Genomic DNA, 24,087 nt, shown 5'->3' with positions numbered 1-24,087 from the left:
AGTTTATGCTTGGTTATGTAACTTCCTAACTGGCTGTCATCAGTTTGTTTTCGCAAATAAACATTCTTCTCCTATTTCCCCAGTTACCTCCGGTGTGCCACAAGGCTCCGTTCTTGGTCCCCTCCTTTTCTTAATATATATTAACGACCTTCCTGATGGCATTTCTTCTAACAAACGACTGTTTGCTGATGATTGTGCTTTTTACAGGCCCATTAGAAATAACTCGGACGTCGTCGCTTTACAACGTGACTTAAACATTGGGGAGAAGTGGTGTGAAACTCGGTTAATGTCCCTTAGCATTAAAAGATTCAATTATCTATTTCCACCGTCGCCACTCATATATAGAGGCATTTGAGTAATAATAAATAAATTAATTAATTAATAAGTAAATAAAAAAAGCTTCGGTAGATGAATTCGAGGTGCTGGCAGAGCGAATACGCATTTAAAAAAGTCAACTGCTCTCGTTTCTTGTACGACAGCGCTAAAATACCGCATAGACAAGGCATGAAGATTTTACCTTTCCTAGGCCTTCCCTGTGGTGACTGCAGAAATCATTGTATAGTCATTTGAAATGAATATCAGTCCCCCCCCCAAAAAAAAAACAAAACAAAAAAAACAGAGCAGTGCAGTACATGCTACCGGTAATGTTGTGTGTTTTCCCTCGTGCGCTGTTATCCGCAGGGATTCGCACTCACGAGCCACTTAACTACTGGCACACGCTGGCACTCTTTTGAGGCTTGCATGGTTTCTCGCTGATTCAGTATAAACCTTAAGAATGCCATTCTCGTCGCCAGGACAGAAGATGAGAAAAAGTGGTTCTGGCGCAGTCTTAGTGAATTGTAAACTGCGAGGCTTAAAGCAACACTGAGTACAACTCCACCAAACGATGTTCTAGGTTAAATTAATTCTCTGCCCTTTCTGGCTATGCTGACAGTTCCCCAGCCGCAAAACACAGATTTATCGGAGAGAAAATGTCATTCGAAAATTTTCCCGCTAGTCCACTCAAACTCGTCACGCCCACCGGAAAAGAGAGGCGTCACCGTTTATTAGTAGTGTGCGCAGCCTCTGAGATTCGCTCCCAGAAAGTGGCGTCGACTGATGCAATTTACTTGCGAAGTAGGTAGATGATGGCGACACCTGTATTTCACTTCTCTTTATTCTTGTCTAGCTTGTAAAAAGGTTCCATTTCCGGATAGAGTAGTCTCTGCGGTGGTCTATTATAGATGCAGGCCAACATCTATTGGTGCTAGGGTGTCCCTTTAACGTGCCAAAGCGACTGATGGGCAATGAGTGACGAGGGACTCCTGATTAATTTCGACAGTTCACGGGCGCCTTTTGCGTTTTAGGGTGAAGCCTAGAATGTCATTGGTCTTTTCCAGGACAACGCCAGGGTTGGGGACGAGTTCATGCGCCAGATTGAGCCGGTGGCTGCCTACGTGCCCTACATGACCTGTGTGGGGAACCACGAGAACGCCTAGTAAGTGGCACCCGCGAGAAGCGCAGGTAATAGTTTCCGCTTGCCGCTCAAATCAGAGAATGAAAGCACCGTGCGCATTGTGTTTCACGGCACGGACAGCGTTCGTCAACTCGTTAGCACTACTGCTTTCGCGACGTAGCGTAGAGATGCGCGCACAAACGGCGGACGAATTTGCGAAGGAATAGCTGACAGCGGTGGAGCGAAACAACCAGGGTAAAGCAGCGCCACGGGGGACCAACACACTTCGTGCTCATTGGTAGCTGTCCGTGCATACGGCAGTGACAATACATTTTCTTCTTTAGGTGCACATTATGGCACACTAGGACTGAACAAGATATTTTTACTCAGCGCTTTAGAGTAACGTAATGTAAGGTGTACAGAGCATAGAGTTCGTACAAAGTATGCCTTGTAATAACTCATAGACGTCGCAACGTAGCATGATCGCACACCTTCGACATGGACATATAATGCTTTCGCAGTCGGGTATCTGCCGAAATTTTCTTATTCGTAACTGGTTTGTAAGCAGAGTGGAGCAGAGTTGTCCACTCGCCGTGTAGGTTGAAGAAGTTGGAGGACCCTTCTGCTCCATCTACTTGAATTAATTCCGCGTTCTCTGCGGTGGATGGGAAAATGTTTAGTCACTTGTAGCGAGGCCACATTTTTGTCAGTGTATCGAAGAAGAGAATGCGCCACAGCTACTAAAGGCATGCGCATCTTGAGTGAAAGCCTGGTTTAATGGTACATGTAGTTTAAAGTAACTGTATATCAGTTTTTCTTGTGAAGCAATTAGTGCTACTCCGCTAAGTTAAAAATACGCCTTTTTTGGGCAACTTCATTCATTTTGTCCCGCATGTGTATCGAAGCGGCAAGCTTGCCATTAAAAAAAAACGCTGACCAACCTTTGGATTCAAACCAAGGAAAACTCTGAGTCCAGCAAATTCAGAAGCTACAGAAATCGCTCCAGCGCTCATTCTGAGGTAGTTTCTTGGATCCGACAGAAATGTATGCTGTGTGATTCCCGCTTCCCTGCACTTTAATTAGGGCTTGCTATTTGTAACCCACCTCCAGAATTAACAGTTGTGCAAGCGAAACAAAGGACCAAGTGGCACAAAATAACAGGATGAATGAAGGCTAGTCCTACGTCTTCGCGTCTCGTCCGCTGTATTGCTAGCGCTAATAAAGAAATCAGTGCTACCTAGGCGAACCAAACTCGCTAATGGTACTTATTCAGGGAGTGCGTTGCTCCTCCGTTCAGTCTGGTGGGGTAAAGAAAGAACTAAAGCACGAGACACGCCTTGATTCCCCATTGAGGAATTAAATAAACGCCTTTTGCGAATAAGAGTGTAGAGGAGGCGCGTTGCGAGGCGGCTTCGACTCGGGGTCATTCTTGGCCATCACGCGCAGCACAGAAACACACTGTCGGATGTAGGGGCACCCATTGGAGTCCTGGACGAGGAATTTCAACCGCAAATCCCGTTCAGTAAAGACTGATTCATTTATTCATTCAACCGAGGAGTGCTTAGGCACAGAAGGGTGATTATTCGGGCTAGTGGGTCTTGTCCCGGGTTTTCGCGCTATGTGACCTCAAGCGTGTAGGCAATTCATTGCAACGTTTAGAGCCAAACGCTGAAATTTTGGGACCATTTTAGAGCGAAGACTCAACTACTCTCGTTCTTCAAGGTCATGCCGGTACGAAAGACGACCTTGGGAGGCAGCGGAGAGCAAACTAAAATCCTTCCCTCCCCCCCCCCCCCAAAAGAAACGAGAACAATCCTAAATTGAAATAAAACTGAAACCAAAACAGAAATAAGATAAAAAACTAAAACTGAAAGTAAGAAAAAGTTGAATAAATCAAAATGACAGGTGCAATAAGACAAAAAAACATCAAAATAAAAATATCAGAAATAAAAGTAAAGAACTGCAGAAAGATATGTTTAAAGAATTGCAGAAAAGCAGCTTTCGCTCTGCATTAAGGTTCGGCAGAATTGCCACGAACCTTGGTAATTTTTTTTTAGAAAAACAATTTCTATGCTTGCTGAGTGCGCGTTGAAATTTTCACAACCCAGTGGCAGTTGGCGAAGCATACTAAACCGCCTTGCAGCTCACTACATTTTTTTTTTTTTGCTGCGCTAGCGCTATGGCTTCCAATCTCGAAAAAACCAGTTGGCTTTTTGTCTGAAGCCCGCTAGACCTGTAGAAATAAAATACATATATCAGCTACTGCGCCACACCTGGGTATTGAACCCGCGGCGGCTCGAGCAGACCAGCTGTGCTGGCCACTGCACGAGGGCACGGTGCTGTTGCCGGAAGCGATCACGCCTCGTGTTTAACTGCCGCTTTCTCGCGCTTTGAATTGCACGTTGTCGTCTTCATCAACTCCTCTCCGGGCGCAATGGATCCAGAACACACCGCTATCGCTGTGCCCTATTAAAGGACGCCCAAAGAAGTTTTAAAATTAAATGAGTTCAAAGGGGCCTAATGAGGGAAAAAACATGCAGGAGAAGCTTGCAAATTCGATGCTTATAAGAATTCGAATCTATGAAGCTTCTAGGTAAAGCATGCAAAATGTTTTTGCACTAGCATTTAATATGGTGTCGTAATCGTCTATTGAACCTCAACGATTTTCAGGCTTCTCACTGCGCTGCAGAAGTGCGGGGAAACTCGTGATGACGTCATTGTTGCTGAAATTCCAGATATGCTTCGCCTGCATGCTGCTGTGCATCGTCCGATGTCGCCTCACAGACACCTTCGATGGCACTGGTTTTCATCCAATTAACAGCAGCTTCTTCTCTAAAAACGTAGCACCTTCGTAGGTGACATCATTATCGGGGTCCGTGGCAGTGCACTGCAGAGAAGCCTGAACGCCGCTTTGTGCGGTGATTGAGCCGCCATTTCAAATGCTAGCGCAAAACGATATCGCAGGCTTTACCTTCATGCTTTGTTCTTTTGGCCCTTTTATTTTCATCGAATTCTAGTGCCTCTTCAGCTGTCTTTTAAAGTGCATTAAGCGGTCACAAATTTTTTTGTTTCACAGACGGCGACATATTACTAGCGTTAATAAACACAAAGGACAGGACTAGCGTCTGTCCTGTGTGTTTCTGCTCTCTGTCCTTTGTGTTTATTAACGCTAGTAATATGTCGCCGTCTGTGAATCAAAAGCACCAACTAGCCCAACTTAATTCTTTAATAATTTTTTTTGTGCGCCAGCACTAAGGTCATCAATCTCCGTTTTATGCCGATCCCTGCTTGCCCTTGAAACCGTAGCCTCGAGTTGAAAGCGAAATGGAAAATGATGTGTTAATTAATTAGTTAAATTGGCTGTAATTTTTTTCTTTGCCAGCAACTTCTCCAACTACGTCAACAGATTCTCCATGGTCGACAGCGCCGGGCGAGTGAACAACCACTTTTTCAGGTACGAACTTCCTCGCCTCAATCCTCGTGGTGGCCTCGCTTTTCCTACTGTTTCCTCCAGTTCGCTGTGTGTCCATGGGCCTGAAAGAAAGATGGTTTAATCGTTCCATTGAGAGCATTAAAGCTGGACGCATTGATTTTAAGCTACCATTGTAGGACGTAGACACCCGCGCCCTGCAGCTTTCCTTCCTAGCAAACGTTTAAGGCTTGCGGTGATATGAACATCTTTCCATGAGGAAGAAAGCTACTGCAAGGTACTGTTTTTGACGTATTTAATGTTTGAAACTGCTGTTAACACCTGCGGGCCGAAAGCAAAATGTTTTCATGCTTTTTACACCTCATATTGGAATGTACAATTTTCAAAGAACATGCTGAAAAACATTTTCGAGTAACGTCATTCTCAGTTGCTCATTTGAGGAATTAGGCGTTTCAGAAGCAAAAACGATAGGAGTGCAGTCAGTAGTCAAGTAGTCATCATTAAAAGCACGCCAGGGACAAAAGAACGTCATCATAGGCTCAAATTTGCGCTATCCAGCTCGACGAGTGTTGTTGAATATGGCGCGTAGATCAGAGTTAAACACTGTCGCCACTTCCGCCGCGATGTGCTGAAATGAGTCCGGCTGACCAGTCGTCTTCAGAACGCGCTTTTCAAGGCGATTTTACAGAGCAGACGAATCTTGACACTTTTCTGAGTTTTTGGGCGCCCTCAGCAACGTTCGAGTGTTACAGGTGTAGACAGCTGTGCCCTGTTTCCGTGAGGACACAAATCTGCGCATGGTGCGGTAGAAATTGGTAGCCGTCATATTTACTGCACGTGGTACAGGCGTCTTTGAATAGAGATATTTTTCAATCAATAAATAAATAAAAGGAAGGTGGTGCGCAAAGACTGTCAAGTGCAAAAATCAAGATCGAAAGAAGAGAAAGAAGCTCGAGGTGTTGGCTAAAAGTACAAAATGAGAAACGTGTGCAGGGACTACAAAATGTGGCTTCTATGCCTTTGCGTGCCGAAGACGCCTTTCGCCTGAGCGTCCCAAGAAAGCTCCGAACACGTCCTGGACGGCGGTAGGAGTTGGGCACAGTTCTCAGTGACGGGCTGCTGCAGTTTACTCGATTAAAAACAAGTGTTCATGTCTCTCTTGTTTTTCAGCTTTGATATCGGGCCAGCGCACATCATAAGCCTATCAACGGAGTTTTACTTCTTCCTTGAATACGGGTTCATGCAGATCAAGCACCAGTACGAATGGCTGGAGCAAGACCTTAAGGTATGCCCTTTCCATTGGCTGTCTGCTGGGCATTGACGCAAAACGTGCGGGGCTCTTCGTTGTTTTTGTTCACACCTGCTTAGAGTCGACTGGCGATAAATGAGGAGGATGGCAGCTGCGCGCTTGAGCCATTCGCATTTGGTGTAATCGTCATCTGAGGCACGCCAAGGTTTTTCAACCGCTCGCGCTGTAAGGACCTTGCTTGCTTGCCGAAGTGTGTCTCTTCGCTTCGGAGAACTTCTGAGAACACCATTAAGAATTTGCCGCGTGAGTGCGAAATGTCCCCAGAAAGGCGCCGATTAGGACGCCTGCACTATACAGCCCTCTTCGCTCTGTACAAACAGCTGGTGCTCGTCTGCATGGCATAAAACACAATTTGCGCTTTATCTTTATTAGACAGCGTATTCTGTTTGTACCGCTTTTACCCTTGCTTGTATACGCAGTGGGACAACTCTGTAGAACTCACCAGTGCGGTCGCAGCCTGGGAAACACTTGATAGCCTGGTTGCTGACATCGCATACGGCTGGTGCTTCTCACTAATTTTATCTACTATCACCGATGTGAATATATTACATTTTAAATCACTGGGTCCAGAAATATGTTCAATGGTCGTTCGCATTAATTCAAGCGGCCTATTTTGTTATCCGCATGCGATGGCGAAGACTGCTGCTGGCCGCCTGAAGCACTGCTGGGCAGTCTGTGCCACACCGGCGCTTCCCGTTCATTGTACGTGTGTCCTGCGATGTAAGAAGCAGTCTGTTTCAGGTCGCTGTTGTCAACACATCAATCAATGGCCGTTTGCACTAACTAAGACTTGTGAATTTGATCTACACAATCGACCAAATCGAATACAGTAACCTTGCGGACTCGTTAGGCCTGCTAGTAACGGAACCGGGTCATCCTCGACTAAAATTTAAGAATTTGGCAACCGTAGGTGTTGAAGTGTGCACGTATCAAACGTAGAATTTTTGTTCGCTTATTTCTAATGCAGATAAGGTAGAGAAAAGAGCAGATATATTCACGCCGTCGCCTCATCAGCGTGAAGTCATCAGCGACCGTACGCCGACGTGATTTGTCGCTGTCGTTGGGCTGAAAAACATGTCACACCACAGGAATATGCGGTCTTTTGTCGTGCTGGCTTCGTTGGCGGTCTATTAAAGCGTTATAAAACTCCGGTTAGTGACATCCTGGTCGAAATCAAGAAGAAATGGGCTAGGGCATGGCATGTACTGTGAAGTCAAGGTACCCGACGGTCGTTAAGTGTAACGGACTTGACACTAAGGGAAGTCAAGCGTAGCAGGGGCGGCAGAATGTTAGGTGGGCGGATGAGATTAAGAAGTTTGCGGGGATACGGTGGGCGCAGCTGGCACAGGAGAGGGTTAATTGGAGAGAAGGGCAATGACCATTCTGCTGCAGAGGACGCAGTCAGGCTGATGATGATGAGCAACGACCAGGGTCAGGTGTTAGATCACCTGCGGAGATGATTCGCATGGTGCCTCTGCAGTGGACGCCTGCGATTTTTGAGTGCAGAGCAGACTTGTTTACTTTCAGTAAAGAGAATGGGTGCTGGCTCAAGAATCTGCCCGCGAACATGGCAATGATTCTTGTCTCTTGGTGACGCATGGCTGGAAAAATTCTCTTAGCCAAAATAAAAAGAGCATAATACTCCGGGACACTATGTCTTCAAACTTCTTTCGCAAAGTGGTGCTGCCTTAAAGCTAAATAGCTTCATTTGCAACTCGTGCTCAAAATGGTCGACCCGCAGAGCAAAGGGAAAAGAGAAAATTTCGAACTTTTTGGAGAGGCTGCGCATGTCTTGATACCTTATTTTGAATTCTTCCCAGAGAATACGGAGCAAATCTGCGAAAAACTAATTGGATCCTTTGGCAACACACCCTAGTGACTTGATAGTTGGAAAATGGTCTAGCTTTCTCGCTCTTATCTGCCACTTCTAGAATTGTAGCTTTACGTTAAACGCACGAATATCCTCTCTAACTTTCGTGAAGATTTTTGTTTTGCCGGAAATTCTGCGTTCAATATGTTCAGGTAATCGCATATATGTCTCGAGAATAGCTTATGAAAGAAGCCACTTCTGATATGACCGCTCAAAAAAGTTTTTTTTCCCCTTCAAAAAGTGTACACTTCCTCTCCGAGATCGAAAAAATCGCTTCAGCGCTTTTCCATGGCTTAACGGGCGTTCGTTCATGTCTTATAGGATTTCCACTGCGACTGGACTGTATCTCTTGTGACAGAGATGTATGTGAGCTGATGGTTGTTGACGGCTCAAAAATGAACGAAGTTCAGTGCGCCAAACGCAATGTCCATGAGCAGTAGTAGTAGTAGTTCATTAAAATAACAATTAAAAGAGGATAAGATTTTTTCTAGCCCCGGCATCTGCCATCGATACTGAAGCACCTGAGCTGGGGCAGCGGAAGTAAAGGATAGCAGGCAGAATGGGGAAATTAAATGAAAGAAGTGAGGAAACAGGAAGAGAGGATAGGGCGAGAGGTAATACACAGAAAATATTTCAATAAGAAATGTGTACAGGATGCACGCGTGATTAATTCATGACGAAGTAGCAATGTTCATGAGAGATTTCATATTCAGTATCGTGGTGCATTTTGCTCCTTGCTTAAATGTGAGATGCACCGGTGCAAATTGTTCGGTGACCCCCAGCCCTGAAAGATTCGTTCGCAAACATCCTTCAAGACCTCTCCTGCTTCTGATCATTGCGTACAGTTTGTTGCCACATAGCATCCAGTCCCACGGCATGCCGATGCGTTCATCAAGTCCTTCAAGCACCGACATGTTTGGCGCTGCTGTTGTGCTGCCTCTTATCGAGACCAAATCCAGAACTTCTTTATCACGTTGAGATTACTGTCAGCGCCCGTAGTGAAAATAGCAGAATGAACGTTATCTCTCATGTGAGTTTTTATGTAAATACCAAGAATAGTCCAGCTTGATAGCTTGATAGTCCAGACAACAATTCACTAATGCCTTTTCAATGCCGTGGCCCATCACATCAATTCGCTCAACAACAGTTTTTGGTTGAAAGGCTTATTTTTTTCGAATTGCGACCACCATGAGGTTTTCCCTTCCCTTGTTAACTTTTTGCTTGTTTTTAAACTTGCGACAGATAACCCGAGCGACTTCAAGCAAACAGTTTTTCACAAATAAACCATCAGCAAACTGCTTTTGGAGATTTTTCAAGTAGGTTTCACGTAATAACGCTTGCTATCACCGTTTCTTCCGCCGTTGTGGCAGGCTCTTGGGAAAAGTCTTGCTATTCTTCGAGTTACGGCTTCAGCTGAGCAACTTTGTCGTCATGCATGTTTCCAGTTAATGCGCTGTGCTATTCACGAGGTCCGGACTAGAAGCAACGTTGCTTGTTGCACTTTTTCGGCACAGCTTCACAATTGCACTGGGATTCAGTGAAGAAATAGACAGTTCCCGTCGACGTCGAAATCACTGCTTCTCATCTTCAGCTTTTCGCTTCGTTCCACACACAGCGATATTCCAACCACGGATTTTCACTGCAAAAAGGTCATAGGGCCACAAGGGCTGTAGAAAATACTGAAATAAATGTTGCCAGAGGTGATAAACACAACTTAGAGCAGGCTATCGGCGCGTGGCATTTGGCATTGTGGTGCGCCTTAATAAAACTTCCCGAAGAGTGTCGCAAGGGATGAGAAGAAACTGGCAAAATTGATTTTGAAATTCCCCCAAGAAAGAAGTGTAGTATGCTGTATGTGGAGCTTAACGCCTCAAAGCGGCAGGTAGGCTAAAGGCTATGAAATTAGCACCTCGACCTAAGAGGATCACTCTTCAACCCTAGCCATGTCTTTGCAGGAAGGTTTTCATGGCTCTGCGATCACATGTACTCATTGAATCAGTTGAAGGAAACAAGCAAAGGGGGGTGTTGGTTAAATGGCGACGTCATGACGTGGGCAAATATGGCGGCGCCTATGCTGTCGTTCGCGCCTCGAGTTACGGGCGAGTAGCGATAATGAAGAATGACACTGGGGACGAAACAGTAAACTAATGCACCGCCAGTTTGTTTATGCAAACGTGGCTAGAGACGTGCAGCACGACGCACTGCTGAATTTTCAGCTACATGTTCATAGCAAAAACTTTTTGTAAACTTGTACCGTTGGGCGCTTCCGTCAACGAAAGCTTGGAAGGGGCAAAGCCTTGAAGCCATTGCGCGAAGAAGGCGGCGTCAGCAACAAAAGCCGCGGTATTTTTTAATGAACACTTCGTTTTTCTTCATTGTTTGGAGCTAATTTTAGCAGCTGTATTTTAAAGTTTTGATCTCAGAGGTGCATAAATTTGCACTTGCATTTTAAATTTCATGGTTGGCTTACGGATCAACTGAAGTAGAGCTTGCCAAGTTCCGCAATGAAAGTTGCCACGTGATGTAGTTGAGAGTAGTCTACATATTTCTTCAGCGCATTTGTATCAAGGACTTCGAGAGGAAAGTTACAGCTCACTTATAGCGGTTTGCTTCAGGTGATTTGTACGACAGGCCTATTTGCACTTCAGTACAGTTGCAGCTCAACGAGAATTCATGTAGCGCTCACCTTCTGGGAACACTCACACGAACAGCAGACGACATCATGGTTGTAGACCGACCAACGACAGCAAGGCTTCAAAAAAAAAAAACACCACGAAATAGGTGGAAAAGAAAGCTCGGAAATCGCTTTAGACTGCTCATTTTTTATTTCATATTTTTTATTCATTCAACTCTCAGGCCCAAAGGCATTAAAGAGGGAAGTGGTTACAAAACAAAAATACATAAACAGATACAATGCATACACCCGCCGCGGTGGCTCAGAGTTAGGGCGCTCGACTACTGATCCGTAGTTCCCGGGTTCGAACCCGACCGCGGCGGCCGCGTTTTTATGGAGGAAAAACGCTAAGGCGTCCGTGTGCTGTGCGATGTCAGTGCACGTTAAAGATCCCCAGGTGGTCGAAATTATTCCGGAGCCCTCCACTACGGCACCTCTTCTTCCTTTCTTCTTTCACTCCCTCCTTTATCCCTTCCCTAACGGCGCGGTTCAGGTGTCGAACGATATATGAGACAAATACTGCGCCATTTCCTTTCCCTAAAAACAAATTATTATTATAAAATGCATACTACATAAACCGTGACACTGAAGACGCCGACCACAACAAAGAAAAGAACACACAAAAGACATTTCGGCTCCCATACGGGAGCCTTGTTCACAGTACTGTGAACAAGGCCCCGTAACTGTGAACAAGACTCCCGTATGGGAGCCGAAACGTCTTTTGTGTGTTATTTTCTTTGTTGTGGTCGGCGTCTTCAATGTCACGTTTTATGATTCACCCCGACCAGACGAATTTTCGTCCAACTCTTGATCTCAATGCATACTACAAAACAAGTATTATCATCCACCTCTTATACAATGTTAACTAGTGCAGAACGAAAATGCGTGTTATCAATTATGTCGACGATATCTGCGGGAAGGCGGTTCCATTCACATGATGTACGAGGCAAGAAAGACTGAAATGCCGTTTTAGTGTTACATGTTTCAATGCCAAATTTGTGACGATGATCAATGCGATTTGACACGTATCGGGGGGACGAAATGAGAGAATCGCGTAGCGTGGGTTGATGTTATAGTTTATGAAAAAGGCTCAAACGAATTGTCTGCCGGCGGGATGTTAAAAGAGGTAAAGAAAGATTACCTTTCATGCTTGTTACACTTGCGGTAGGGTTAACGTTTAACAGGACAATACGAGCAGCGTTATTTTGAACCAGCTCAAGCAAAGTAATCAGCTTTTCATGATGGGGATCCCATATGGCGGCGGCGTATTCCGGATTAGAAGGTATTAGTGTTTTAAACAGCAATAATTTCAAAGAACATGGAGTTTTGGAAAAGTTACGGCGCACGTATCCCAACATGCGGTTAGCTTTGTAAGTAATGTACTCAATATCGCGCGTCCAGTTAAGGTCAGCAGAAATATGAACACCCAGGTATTTATATGAAGTGACCGCTTCTAAGGCAACGTTATTTAGGTAGCACACAGGCGGAGAGTTGGCACTTCTTGATATTCGTATAATTTTGCACTTATTAGTATTAAGTTCCATAAGCCATTCATTACACCAAAGAGAAATGTTATACAGATCACGCTGAAGAATATTAGCATCGTCGGGAGATTTTATTTCACGGAAAACAACGCAGTCGTCAGCAAACAAAAGACCGTTAGATGATAGAATGGAAGGGAGATCATTGATGTAAATAAGATGTAAAAGGGGTCCAAGCACTGACCTTTGTGGCACGCCCGAGTAAGCTTTGCTGAAAGGTGAGTTAAAATTATTTGCGGAAACTAACTGCGATCGGTTAAGAAGAAAGTATTCAATCCATTTCTGAATGTTGTAGTCGATATTCAGTTTGGTTAGCTTTAAAAATAATAAACGGTGACGTACCTTGTCAAATGGTTTAGAGCAATCTAGGAAAATGCAGTCAGCCTCTGATGAGCGATCAAAAATATGGTGAAGTTTGATAGTGAAGCTGGCAAGTTTGGTTTCGCAAGAAAATGACCTCCGAAAGCCACGCTGTGCGGGTGTAAAAAACTAATTAGACTCGAGAAAGTTCACAAGGTTAGTGAAGATGAGATGTTCTAATAGTTTGAAACAAGTACTAGTCAGCGAGATGGGGCGATAATTTGTAGGGGGTGTTCTATTTCCTGATTTGAATAATGGAACCACCTTCCCGACATTCCATGGTGTTGCCAGAATGGAACTATTGAGAGTCTGCTGAAAAATCTTTGGTAGTATTAAGGTGTTGGAGGCAATTGTATTTTTTTTAAATTCAGCATGAATACAGTCAAAACGAGGCGATGAATCAAAGTTTAGCAGTTTAGCAACGCCGTATGAAGCGATGAAAATTTGAGGCATAGTTGGGAAATTATACCGGAGTGGAACGGGATGTATGGTGCTTAATGTGCGCGAAACGTTCTGAACAAAAGTTTCGTTAAGTTCTGATGCGCATAAATGAGCCGGAATAGGGTCCCCTGACGAGTCAGCTAAGTTAATAGATTCTTCGGTATGTGTGTTGATGGCACGCCAAAAGTTTTTAATGTTGGTAGACAGCATGGATGGTAACGTGTTAGAAAGGAAGTAATCTTTTGCTTGCTTAAGCGAAGTTATACAGGCATCAGCGGCAGTCTTGCATGCGTCCCAGTGTGCGCTACAAGGTGATAGCCCAGCTGTACGATATGGGCGTTTTTTTTTTGATAGCGTCTTATATGGGCGGTACACCATGGGGCTTGAGGATTAGAAGTGATGGTGTGTCTTGGAATATATTTCTGAGTTCGTGAACATTGGCCGTGAACATATCTCACTTAGTTTTCACAGAGCGATCGTATAAGTTTCTGAAGAAGTTTTGAGTAAAAACCGATAATTCATTGTTAATGGCATCGAATTCTGCTCTAATATAATCTAGTATGGTCTTTTTCTTTCTTGTAGTTTTAGAACAGGCAGTGTTAATGTAGAAAATGAGCACAGAGTGGTCACTTGTGTTAGGTAAGTAGGTGATGGCTGAAGAAAAGCCGGCTCGATTGGTTAGGATCAAACCTAAATTTTTGGCTGTATTTACAGAGATTCTGGTAGCGTTAGTGACCAAAAGGTTAAGTGAAAAAATGGAGCATAAACCAAGAAAATCACTGGCATCGGATGAAAATTGAGATAGGGTGGGAGGCTGGGTATTCCAAGAAATATTCGGGAAGTTAAAATCACCTAGTAAAAACAAGGAAGCCGATGGAAATCTGGTGTGTACTATGATAAGTTCGTCATGAAGGTCGTTCATAAACGAGCGTATTAAAGGAGGAGGATGATAGCATACGCCAAATATTATTTTCTGATGGTTTAGAGTAACTGATGCCCAGTTTCCTCGACGCTATTAGTGTTCATACATGATGACGGTATGTTTTTCTAAATACCAAGTAGTACGCCGCCTCCCCGCTGATTACTTCGGTCATTGCGATATATTGCGAAGAGGTGTATGTTGTGAAAGATTTCGTTGTGAATTTTAGATGATAGCCAAGTTTCACTAAGTGCGGTGATATGCGCAGAACAGGTGTTGATCGCCTCTGAAAGATAATCTTTCTTATTGAAGACACTTCTGATGTCAGTATACAGAATCGTAAGATCCGATGGGGATGAATGACCGCTTCCCCTCTCGCGCCCCTAGGACGCCCCATGTGACGAAGCGACTGATCCTTGGGGCGCGTGTTTGGATGGCACCTCGATTTCATCAATTGTGTCATTGGATGGATTGTAGTACATACATGAAGCCTTTGCAGCGTATATATAGATTATTGTAGCGAAAGCGAAATCTAGGTGATCCCGGATGCCCGATTCCAAATTCGGTGAGTTTCCGTCTCGCAATTCGAGTGGCGGGTGAAAAATCTTCGCTTATTGAAATTTTGTGTTCCTTGAAGTCATTGCGATGCGATATGATTAACCCTTGTATTTTGTAGTTGGTAAACTTGGCAATGATGGGTGTGCAGTTATTAGCGGAAAAGATCCCTAAACGATACAACACGCTGAAATGACTCGTTTGGTAGCGAGTCAAGAACCTTCGTTAGTGCTGTTGTCAGTGTGCTTTCTGTTTTTTGCCAAGTTTCAGATGAATCTATGAGTCCTTGAAAAAGGGAATTATCGCGGCGTTACCTGTCTTCCATGTCATGTAGGCGTTTTTGTAAAAAAATTATTTTGCCCCTTGTCATGCACAGGCCCCGAAAGGATAGACAGCTAGGTATCGTGCTGTTTGTGTCATTTTGCGATTCCCCGGCGCCAGACTAGCAGTGAATTGAAAGGGCGCCGCTCTCACGGGTACGAAGAGGCCGGCGACGCTCACTGGCAGCGGTGTCACGTGTTTTGCAGGAAGCCACTCGTTCGGAGCGTCGCCGCGAGAGGCCCTGGATCATCACCATGGGACACCGGCCCATGTACTGCAGCAACAACGACCGTGACGACTGCACCATGTACGAGAGCATCGTGAGTGTGTCTCTTTCTGTCCCGCTGAATAAGTCAGTTCCCACGAGGGGGCGTTCCGGCAGTTTAGGTGTGTCGTTCGAGAGCAGAGAAGCTAGCAGTAAGATAACATTTGAGGAGCGATTGAGAAAAATGGAGGAAAAGCAGTGGGCTAGGAAAGTTTTCAGATACCTGTATATAAGGAATGTTGACGCGAAATGGTGAAAGCGAACTAGAAAATTGACACGCAAATATCTGGACAGCAGTAGGGGGGAAAATCAGCAGTTAGCGGTTAAGAAAAAGGTTAAAGAAACAGAGAGAGCTCTGTGCAAAACAGGGATGCTGGCGAAATTGGCACTGGGAACATACGGGATATTTAAGCAGCAAATTGCTAAAGAAAATATCTATGATAATTGTAGGGGAAGCTCTTTGTTTTTTCAGGCCAGGACGGGAGTTTTGCGGACTAAGACATATAGAGTCAGGCACCACGAGATATACACGTTGTGCGTTTGGTGCGAAGAGGAGGAGGAAACGGCTGAGCACTTGATACTTTTCTGTAAAGGGCTTCACCCTACAGTGGAAAGCAGCGGGGCTGATTTACCCAAGGCACTGGGGTTTAAGGACAGTGAAGGGAAAGTAGATTTTAAGCTGGTAGAAGTAACCAAGCGAAGGTTATCGGATTGGTGGCTTAAATCAAGAGGAGTAAAATTTCGCAAGTCATGGCTAGGTGGCTTGAGCCACCGCTAGATTTAAATGGTTCAGCCGTATCCATCCATGTGAAAGAAAGCTGGCTTGTTGCCTGGTTCTTCTGAATGTATCAGAGGAGGAAAACAACAAAGGAATAAATTAATCGGAGCCCAATGCCAATACTGACCCGCTGTTTTTCATTACGGACCAATGTGGATTCTGGCAATCATTGCGGCTTGTCAAAATTTGGCAGATATCGGTAGATTTGTGCCTACATATCGGTCGATTCGTACCTACAAATCGGTAGATTCGTAGAATTACGTCTCAATAACAGTGGAAGAGCCCATTTCCGGCAAATAATACAGATTTCATGCGGCCGCGTTTTGCGAAGCCCAAGCGCATTACTAGATCTGCAGATATACATTATCGATCGCGGACGTTAAAGTAGGATAAATTCATTTTGTTCCTTCACGTGTTGTAAGAAGTGTAGTTTTCTAACCTTCCCCTTCAGTTTTTTCTGTCCCATGAGGTATCTAAAGAGCTAAAGACTAACTTGCCAGCCTCCCAAAGTAACTGCAGTCACAACTGGAAATTGCATTCGTAGCGTCTCTTACCTGGCTCGCGATGCAATTCTATCAACCTGAATTAACTTATAAGCATGTACTTTCTGGAATCATTTTTTTGGCGGTTTGAAACTGCAGACGCTATGCAAGACATACCAATTTCACTGAGCACACGCAGGTACCTCGTCGTTTGCATCAGGTCTAACTGCACCCCCCCCCCCCCCCTTGTGCGTGGCATGTGACTGCGTTTCACTGCCAACGCCAGGGAAGGTGCAATTTCACACGTGTCGCCCCCTTCATCAATTTCAAAGGCTTCAGTAATTTCTCTTTCTTTTTCGGTGCTCCCACTGGTATCACAGATGTAGTCATGTACCGGGAAATAATCTTAGCAACTTTGCAATGTTTCGCCAATTCTGCTCCGCCGGCCAGTGTTAAAAGATCCCTTCGGTGCTCTCGTATGCGGTCGTTCGCACACTGTCCAGTTTGGGCAATGTATACTTTGCCACAGGCAAGAAGAATGGTGTGCACAACTCCCGTTCTGCACGTCACAAACTTTGGTGCATCTTGCTGCAACACGGCTGCTTCGTTTCCGTTAGTGATGAACATAAAATACGCAAGTGATGAAGTCGCACAAAAGATAAAATTCGTACTATGGCCCCAAAATAACGGACCTACAAGATGGACCATCTCAATTACCTTAATCATGCCTATTATAAAACAAACCATATTCTAAGAATGTTGAAGAACCGTCCTGAAAAATCTGTATTATCCTTTGATCACTTATAATGTTCCACCCACAGCGCTTGTAATGAAGTGATTTCTTTTAACATCTTTAATAAACTGTGCGTTTTATCTAGTGCATGCAATAAATGTGGTTGTGCATGCTTTTGTATGCACATTTTAAAACATTTTTTCTTGCCATTCTCTCTATGATGTGGCCTACGTTAGTGGAAGTAACATAGGACACACATCCCCCTTATGGAATTCCTTTGGACCTTGGAGATAAAAAACAAATGAAATGAAAGTTGACGTTTTGTCAGACATATTATTGCCTTTTCGTCAACCTCCTTGACAACTGCGTTGTTGCCAAAATAAACTCTGCTTCAACTTCAACATAGCCGCACCAGCTTCTCAGGAGCTGTGAACAGAACACCAAAACCACACTTCTGTGCCAGTTCTTCGGGGCGGTGCGATAAACGGTGGAAATGAGGGACTACGACCCGTCAGTCATCGGCGGCTTGCAGTCACTTATTCATTTTCGCTGTCAGCTCAACAGGAACGGGACACAAGACGAAGGACTAGCACAAAAAGGCGCTGACTATCTACTGGTTTTTTTATTGAAGAACGAAAAGCGTATAGATACAAACAGTGAACTACTTATCAATCAACAAAAGTTATCTGGAAGGCACGTGGAAGGTCAGATAGCTCAATTCCTTCTCGAATAACGTTATGGAAAGGCTGCTGATAGATTTTGTGCCGTTGTGAATATAAAAAGCCTCCATTACCTCGCGTGTTAGTTTATTGTTATGTCGGAACAGGAGGCACGTGTTCTTGTAATCGGCAGCACATTGGAACGTTTTGCACTGGAAAGACGCTTGGGCAAGGGGGTCCCCTCTAGTTCTCATTTCTACATGATCCTTTTCATGCCTGCATTGGCAATGCCTGCTGTGGGAGCCTGTGTGAGACAGGGGGTCATTTTTCCTGGTGTTTTCATGCTCCATCAAGCGTTTGTTAACGCACCTGCCAGTCTGGCCAATGTACATGGCACCGCAGGAGAAGGGGACCTGGTATACGTATACCACCCCTACTTCGCAAGGTATAGATGGCACCACATGACGCACCTGACAAGCATCCCTCTTGCTCTTGCCGTAGTGCCTCTGATTGACCTGTTTGCACATTGCCCTAAATTTTCTAGGTGCAGAAAAGACATCAACGTCGTATCTGCCCGCAACTTTTTTCAGCCCATGCAACAGGCAGTGTGCATACGTGACCACAGCCGGCTTTTTCTTCTTTTTGGCTTCTTTCGGCTGAGCCTCATTCTTGAGCTGCCTAAGAAGTTTCTCCGCTGCCCTGGAAATGAGTTGATCTGGGTACCGTTCACACGTAACCTGCCTGTTTGCGCCAAAATGCTCTCGCGCGTCCTTTCATGGCAAGATTTCCTGAGAGCTGAATGCAGGCAAGATACGGCAATGCCCTCCTTTATGAGCTTTGAATGGCCGGACCGGAAGTTTAGCAATGGTTTGGCAGTCCTCGGGCGATGCCACCAACACAAGTGTTATTCCCTCCCAGACAGTGCCAAATCCAAAGACTGCAGTTCCTTGCTGCTGGGAACTTCAGTTGTGAACTCCAGCCCACGTCCGCATTCCTTAAATGTCTTCAGAACGTCGACCAGACTTCTAGGCAAACTGCCTGTTCGGGTGAACACCAAGTAATCGTCGACATGCCGAAAAATTCTGACAACTACCCCATCCAATGCCTTTTCAATTTCCCTATCAATCCTGCCTAAAACGATGTCGGCTAACACAGGTGCCACCCTGGAGCCTATGCAAACCCCCGACGCTTGTACAAAAGCCTTTCCCTCCCAATCAACCAGTGTTGCAGATAGATAAAAGGACAAGATTTCTAAAAAAAAACTGTCAACCAAGACACCGCATCTATTGATAAAAGCACTTTCATCATTGATTGGTTGATTGGGAGGTAAAAGGCTTTTGTACAAGCGTCGGGGGTTTGCATAGGCTCCAGGGTGGCACCTGTGTTAGCCGACATCTTTTTAGGCAGGGTTGATAGGGAAATTGAAAAGGCATTGGATGGCGTAGTTGTCAGAATTTTTCGGTATGTCGACGATTGCTTGGTGTTCACCCGAACAGGCAGTTCGCCTAGAAGTCTGGTCGACGTTCTTAAGGAATGCGGACGTGGGCTGGAGTTCACAACTGAGGTTCCAAGCAACAAAGAACTGCAGTTTTTGGATTTGGCACTGTGTGGGAGGGAAAAACACTTGTGTTGGTGGTATCGCCTGAGGACTGCCCAAACCATTGCTTAACTTCCGGTCTGGCCATTCTAAGCTCATAAAGGGGGGCATTGCCGTATCTTGCCTGCATTAAGCTCTCAAGAAATCTTGCCATTAAAGGACACGAGAGAGCATTTTGGCGCAAACAGGCAGGTTACGTGTGAACGGGTAACCAGGTCAACTCATTTCCAGGGCAGCGGAGAAACTTCTTAGGCAGCTCGAGAATGAGGCTCAGCCGAAGGAAGCCAAAAAGAAGAAAAAGCCGGCTGTGGTCCCGTATGCACACTGCTTGTCGCATGGGCTGAAAAAAGTTACGGGCAGATACGACGTTGATGTCGTCTTTTCTGCGCCTAGAAAACTTAGCACAATGTGCAAACAGCTCAATAAGAGGCACTAGGGCAAGAGCAAGAGGGATGCTTGTCAGGTGCGTCATGTGTCGCCATCTATACCTTGCGAAGTAGGGGTGGTATACCAGGTCCCCTTCTCCTGCGGTGCCATGTAAATTGGCCAGACTTCGAAGTGCGTTAACAAACGCTTGATGGAGCATGAAAACACCAGGAAAAATGACCCCCTGTCTCACACAAGCTCCCACAGCAGGCAATGCCAATGCAGGCATGAAAAGGATCATGCAGAAAGGAGAACTAAAGGGGACCCCCTTGCCCAGGCGTCTTTCCAGTGCAAAAAGTGCCAATGAGTTCCCGGTTACAAGAACACGTGCATCCTGTTCCGACATTACAATAAATTAACACGCGAGGTAATGGAGGCTTTTTATATTCATCACAATGGCACAAAATCTATCAGCAGCCCTTCCATAACGTTATCCGAGAAAGAATTGAGCTATCTGACCTCCCACGTGCCTTCCAGATAACTTTTGTTGATTGATAAGTAGTTCACTGTTTCTATTTATACGCTTTTCGTTCTGCAATAAAAAACCAGTTGATAGTCAGCACCTGTTTGTGCTAGTCCTTCGTCTTGTGTCCCGTTCCTGTTGCGCGGAGAGCGAAAATGAACACTTACCAACTTGCACAAATTTCCGCCTTGCTGCAGTCACTTATTTTTACTCTCTGCTTGCTCTTGCAGACCATTTAGCCAACGCGGACTACCCCACGGAAACGGCGATTGCGGTGATAGAAGTGACCACAAGGGAGCTTAATGATGACCTTGGTAGTGCCAAAGTGAAGGCAGGAGCGGTGGGCTCCAATCCGTTATTTCCACCGTCTATCCCACCGCCCCAAAGAAGTGGCACAGAAGTGTGGTCTTGGCGTTCTGTTCACAGCTCCTGATAAGCTGGTACGGCTATGTTCATCAGTCACGGAAACGAAGCAGGCGTGTTGCAGCAAGATGGACCAGACAAATTTGTGACTTGAAGAACGGGAGTTGTGCGCACCATTCTTCTTGCCTGTGGCAAAGTATACATTGCCCAAACTGGACAGTGTGCGAACGACAGCATACGAGAGCACCGAAGGGTTCTCTGGCCGGCGGAGCAGAATTGGTGAAACATTGCAAAAGTTGCTAAGATTATTTCCCGGTATAGGACTACATCTGTGATGCCAGTGGGAGCTCCGAAAAAGAAATAGAAATTGCTGAAGCCTTTGAAGTTGATGAGGGGGCGACACGTGTGATAGCGCCCCTTCGCTGGCGTTGACAGTGAAAGAAATTGTCGGCGCAGTCACATGCCACGCAGAAAGGGGGGGGGGGGGGTGCAGTTAGACCTGATTTAGACGACGAGGCACCTGCGTGTGCTCAGTGAAATTGGTATATGTCTCGCATACGTCCAGTAAAAGTTACTTCACGTCCAGCGGGTGTCCCTTGTGTCTTTGTCGTAGGTGTATCGTCTGCGTTTTCATACCGCTAAGAAAATGATTCCGGCAAGTACAGATACAATCTAGCTCAACTTACCGTTTTTGACAAAGCATGCACATGCTTGGGGTCACACACTTGACAAATAAAAGCCACCATCTTGGAATCTGGGTTCCAATCGCACTACAACCAATCAATCAGAGAATCATTTTTATTTCAGAATTTTAAAGTTGTGTCGCGAGGTCTAAACCAAAGCGTAGGCAAGCTAGCTTGTCTATTTCAGTCGCCCTATTTTTTTGGCCACCTTCTTAAGAATAATGCTCACCTCGCTGGCATTTTTATTTCGTTTATAAAACGCGCTATACGTGGCCAGGCAACATGCCTGTATTGTGATTGCGTGCCACTCTGAGTCATTGCCCTTTCACGTGTTTTTGTTCAGTTTATGGGATGTGTACATTTCGCAGGCTAGGCTTTGTCAGCCTAAGTGTAGCTTCGCCTCTTGTCCTTTCTTTTCTTTTTTTTTTGTGCCGCACCCTTTTACCCATGGGTGTGTTGCTCATTATTCTGCACCCTGTAAGTTGGCGATGTGGGTATGTTCTCTTGGTATATTAAATGACCTCTAAAACACAACATCGCGGCTTTCGATCGCATGATTTAGACCACATTTTAGCTTGGTGTTTTTTCTTACATATTCACCGTCATTGATATAGATACTGATAACGTCCAAGTATAAACTTAGGAGACTGTCTCTAGCTCAGGTTATTCACGCGAAGACCGGTTCCCGGCCGAAACATCCAGAACTGTGTTCGTTCACCACGCCTGTTTCTTTCGTGTATATATGCTGTAGTGAAGAAAAAGATATATTTCATTTTTTCAAATTTAACTTTTTGTAGCGCACTAAAATGTTCGCAAGAGGTTGTTGGGATGCCAATATCAGTCTTTTTTCACAATAGCAACCAATGTTTATCATCACATTAAGCGACAATTTGTTCCCACAGTTATTTTTTCGAAATGCCTTCTGCGCTGCTTGAAGGTATCGGTGATTATATATTTTGTATTACAAACTGAGGCAACAATTGCAAGAAGACCTCTTTCACAATAGCCTACTGTATCAGTGACACACGTAAGCCTTTTTCGGCGATCACTGCTTGATCCCGCCCAAGACTGGCATTGAAGCTGGCATTGAACGTCTAGCTCAGGGTCCCACTTTTGCAGCAGCTTCTCAACTTAATGCTAGGCTTTCCAGGCTTTTTTTTAGTGCAGGCAACGCACAACGGTTATCCAAATATATATTTATTAGATAGTTTATGTTTCTGATGGTTTGACGTCCCAAAGCGCCTCAGGCTGTGAGAGACGCCGTACTGGAGGGCTCCGGAAATTTCGACCACTTGGTTTTCTTTAACGGCAGTACACGGCCTTAGAATTTCTCCTCCACCGAAATGCAACCGCCGCGGCTGGAATCGAAGCCGCGTCTTTCGGCTCCAGCCCAGCGCCATAACCACTGAGCCACCGCGGCAGCTCTATTCAATGGGAATATTCTCTTCAGGATAGCTTGACCACTCCTAAGGTCCACCCTCTTCGTCTTCATTCAATCTTTCAGGACGTAATTCTTTAGAAACACATACTGAAATCCCAAATTCTCGCCTGCCTATTCGCGAGAAAACTCAACTTTAGGGGGCGCAGCGAAGTCTGGCTACATGGCATGGCATTCGTAGCTCGTCGCTTATGAATGTATGGGCGTTCCTTGCATGCGGCGAAATTCGCCCTGTTGTGTGGGGGATAATTCCATCTTTGACGCTGAGTATTCAATCTTGACGTTATCTAAGGCTTCCGGAGAGTATCAGAGAGAATTTGCGGCGACGGCGTTGCTGTCGATTCTCGCAAAATCTTGGTAACAGAGCTAACAAGAATAAAAGCGCAACAACACGACACAAAGAAGGAGGAAACCGACAGGACAGGCGCTAACTTGCAACACTTTACTGTCTTCATAAACCCCCGCGTATATATCAACCACAGGGGGGGGGGGGGGGGGTAAAGACAGATAGGGGGGAACACAGTTGAAAGCACGTGCGTAGAAAACTCGAATATGGCACAACAAGAACAGGTGATTCCGCAGATACTATGCCATATCTAAAAACTGACATTCTTTTTTATACATCACGATCGACGGGGTGCTAACACATGCACTCCCACTCTTACATATTCTGTGCGCTTCTATCAATTCGCGTGCGATCGTGTCTTTACTTTTGCAGATTACACTTGTTTCCAGAAGTTTTGCTCCACATGCCTTCTTTCTTCCTTCTTCTTTCCAGCAATCCTTACAGTGAATCGGTAGATTTGACCCGGTCCCATTCTTTAATGACAGACTGTGTTCTCTCAAACGGTCATTAATACATCGCCCCGTTTGGCCGATGTAAGTTTTACCACACGTCAGTGGGATGCTATACACAACTCCAACCGCACAATTTACAAAAGGATTAGCATGTTTCGTTTGGCAAACTTTATTCTTGTCCTTATCCGGGTTAGTCATTCGGCACAATGCGGCGAGTTTCCTGGGAGCAGAAAAAACCACTGGCACCTTGTACTTGGAAGCAACATGCTTAAGATTATGTGCAACTTTATGCGAATACGGGATCACAACTGGTCTAATTTTCTTTTCTGAGGTTCCACTCTTTTTTCTTTTCGTACTTTCTTCACCTTTTTTAGTAAAGCTTCAAGGACTGAGCTCAAGACCGAAGGTGGAAAGCCCGCCTGTTTTAGCTTCTGAATCTGGGCGTAAAAGCTTTCCTGCGCTTTGTGGCAACACGACTTCTTTAGAGAGGATTCCAGGTACATCATGGCGACGGCGCGCTTTACCGTTTTCGAATGCGTAGAGCCGT

The 24,087-nt window shown here is 45.2% G+C and overlaps 1 protein-coding gene across 9 annotated transcripts in view; it reads left to right on the top strand.

Annotated features, from left to right (window-relative positions):
• Nucleotides 1–24,087, top strand: part of LOC144127825 (acid phosphatase type 7-like) — a 160,194-nt gene that overhangs the window by 68,197 nt on the left and 67,910 nt on the right. For all 9 annotated transcript variants that reach the window (XM_077660772.1, XM_077660770.1, XM_077660773.1 and 6 more), the window contains exons 5-8: nucleotides 1,380–1,477; nucleotides 4,818–4,889; nucleotides 6,036–6,150; nucleotides 15,062–15,175. In XM_077660772.1, the coding sequence (XP_077516898.1) occupies nucleotides 1,380–1,477; nucleotides 4,818–4,889; nucleotides 6,036–6,150; nucleotides 15,062–15,175 (399 nt within the window). The remainder of the gene's footprint in view (nucleotides 1–1,379; nucleotides 1,478–4,817; nucleotides 4,890–6,035; nucleotides 6,151–15,061; nucleotides 15,176–24,087) is intronic.

Source organism: Amblyomma americanum, chromosome 4, assembly GCF_052857255.1.
Source record: "Amblyomma americanum isolate KBUSLIRL-KWMA chromosome 4, ASM5285725v1, whole genome shotgun sequence".
NCBI lineage: Eukaryota > Metazoa > Arthropoda > Arachnida > Ixodida > Ixodidae > Amblyomma > Amblyomma americanum.
Note: the sequence above shows the minus strand (reverse complement) of the source record. Positions and strands in the feature narration are given on the sequence as shown.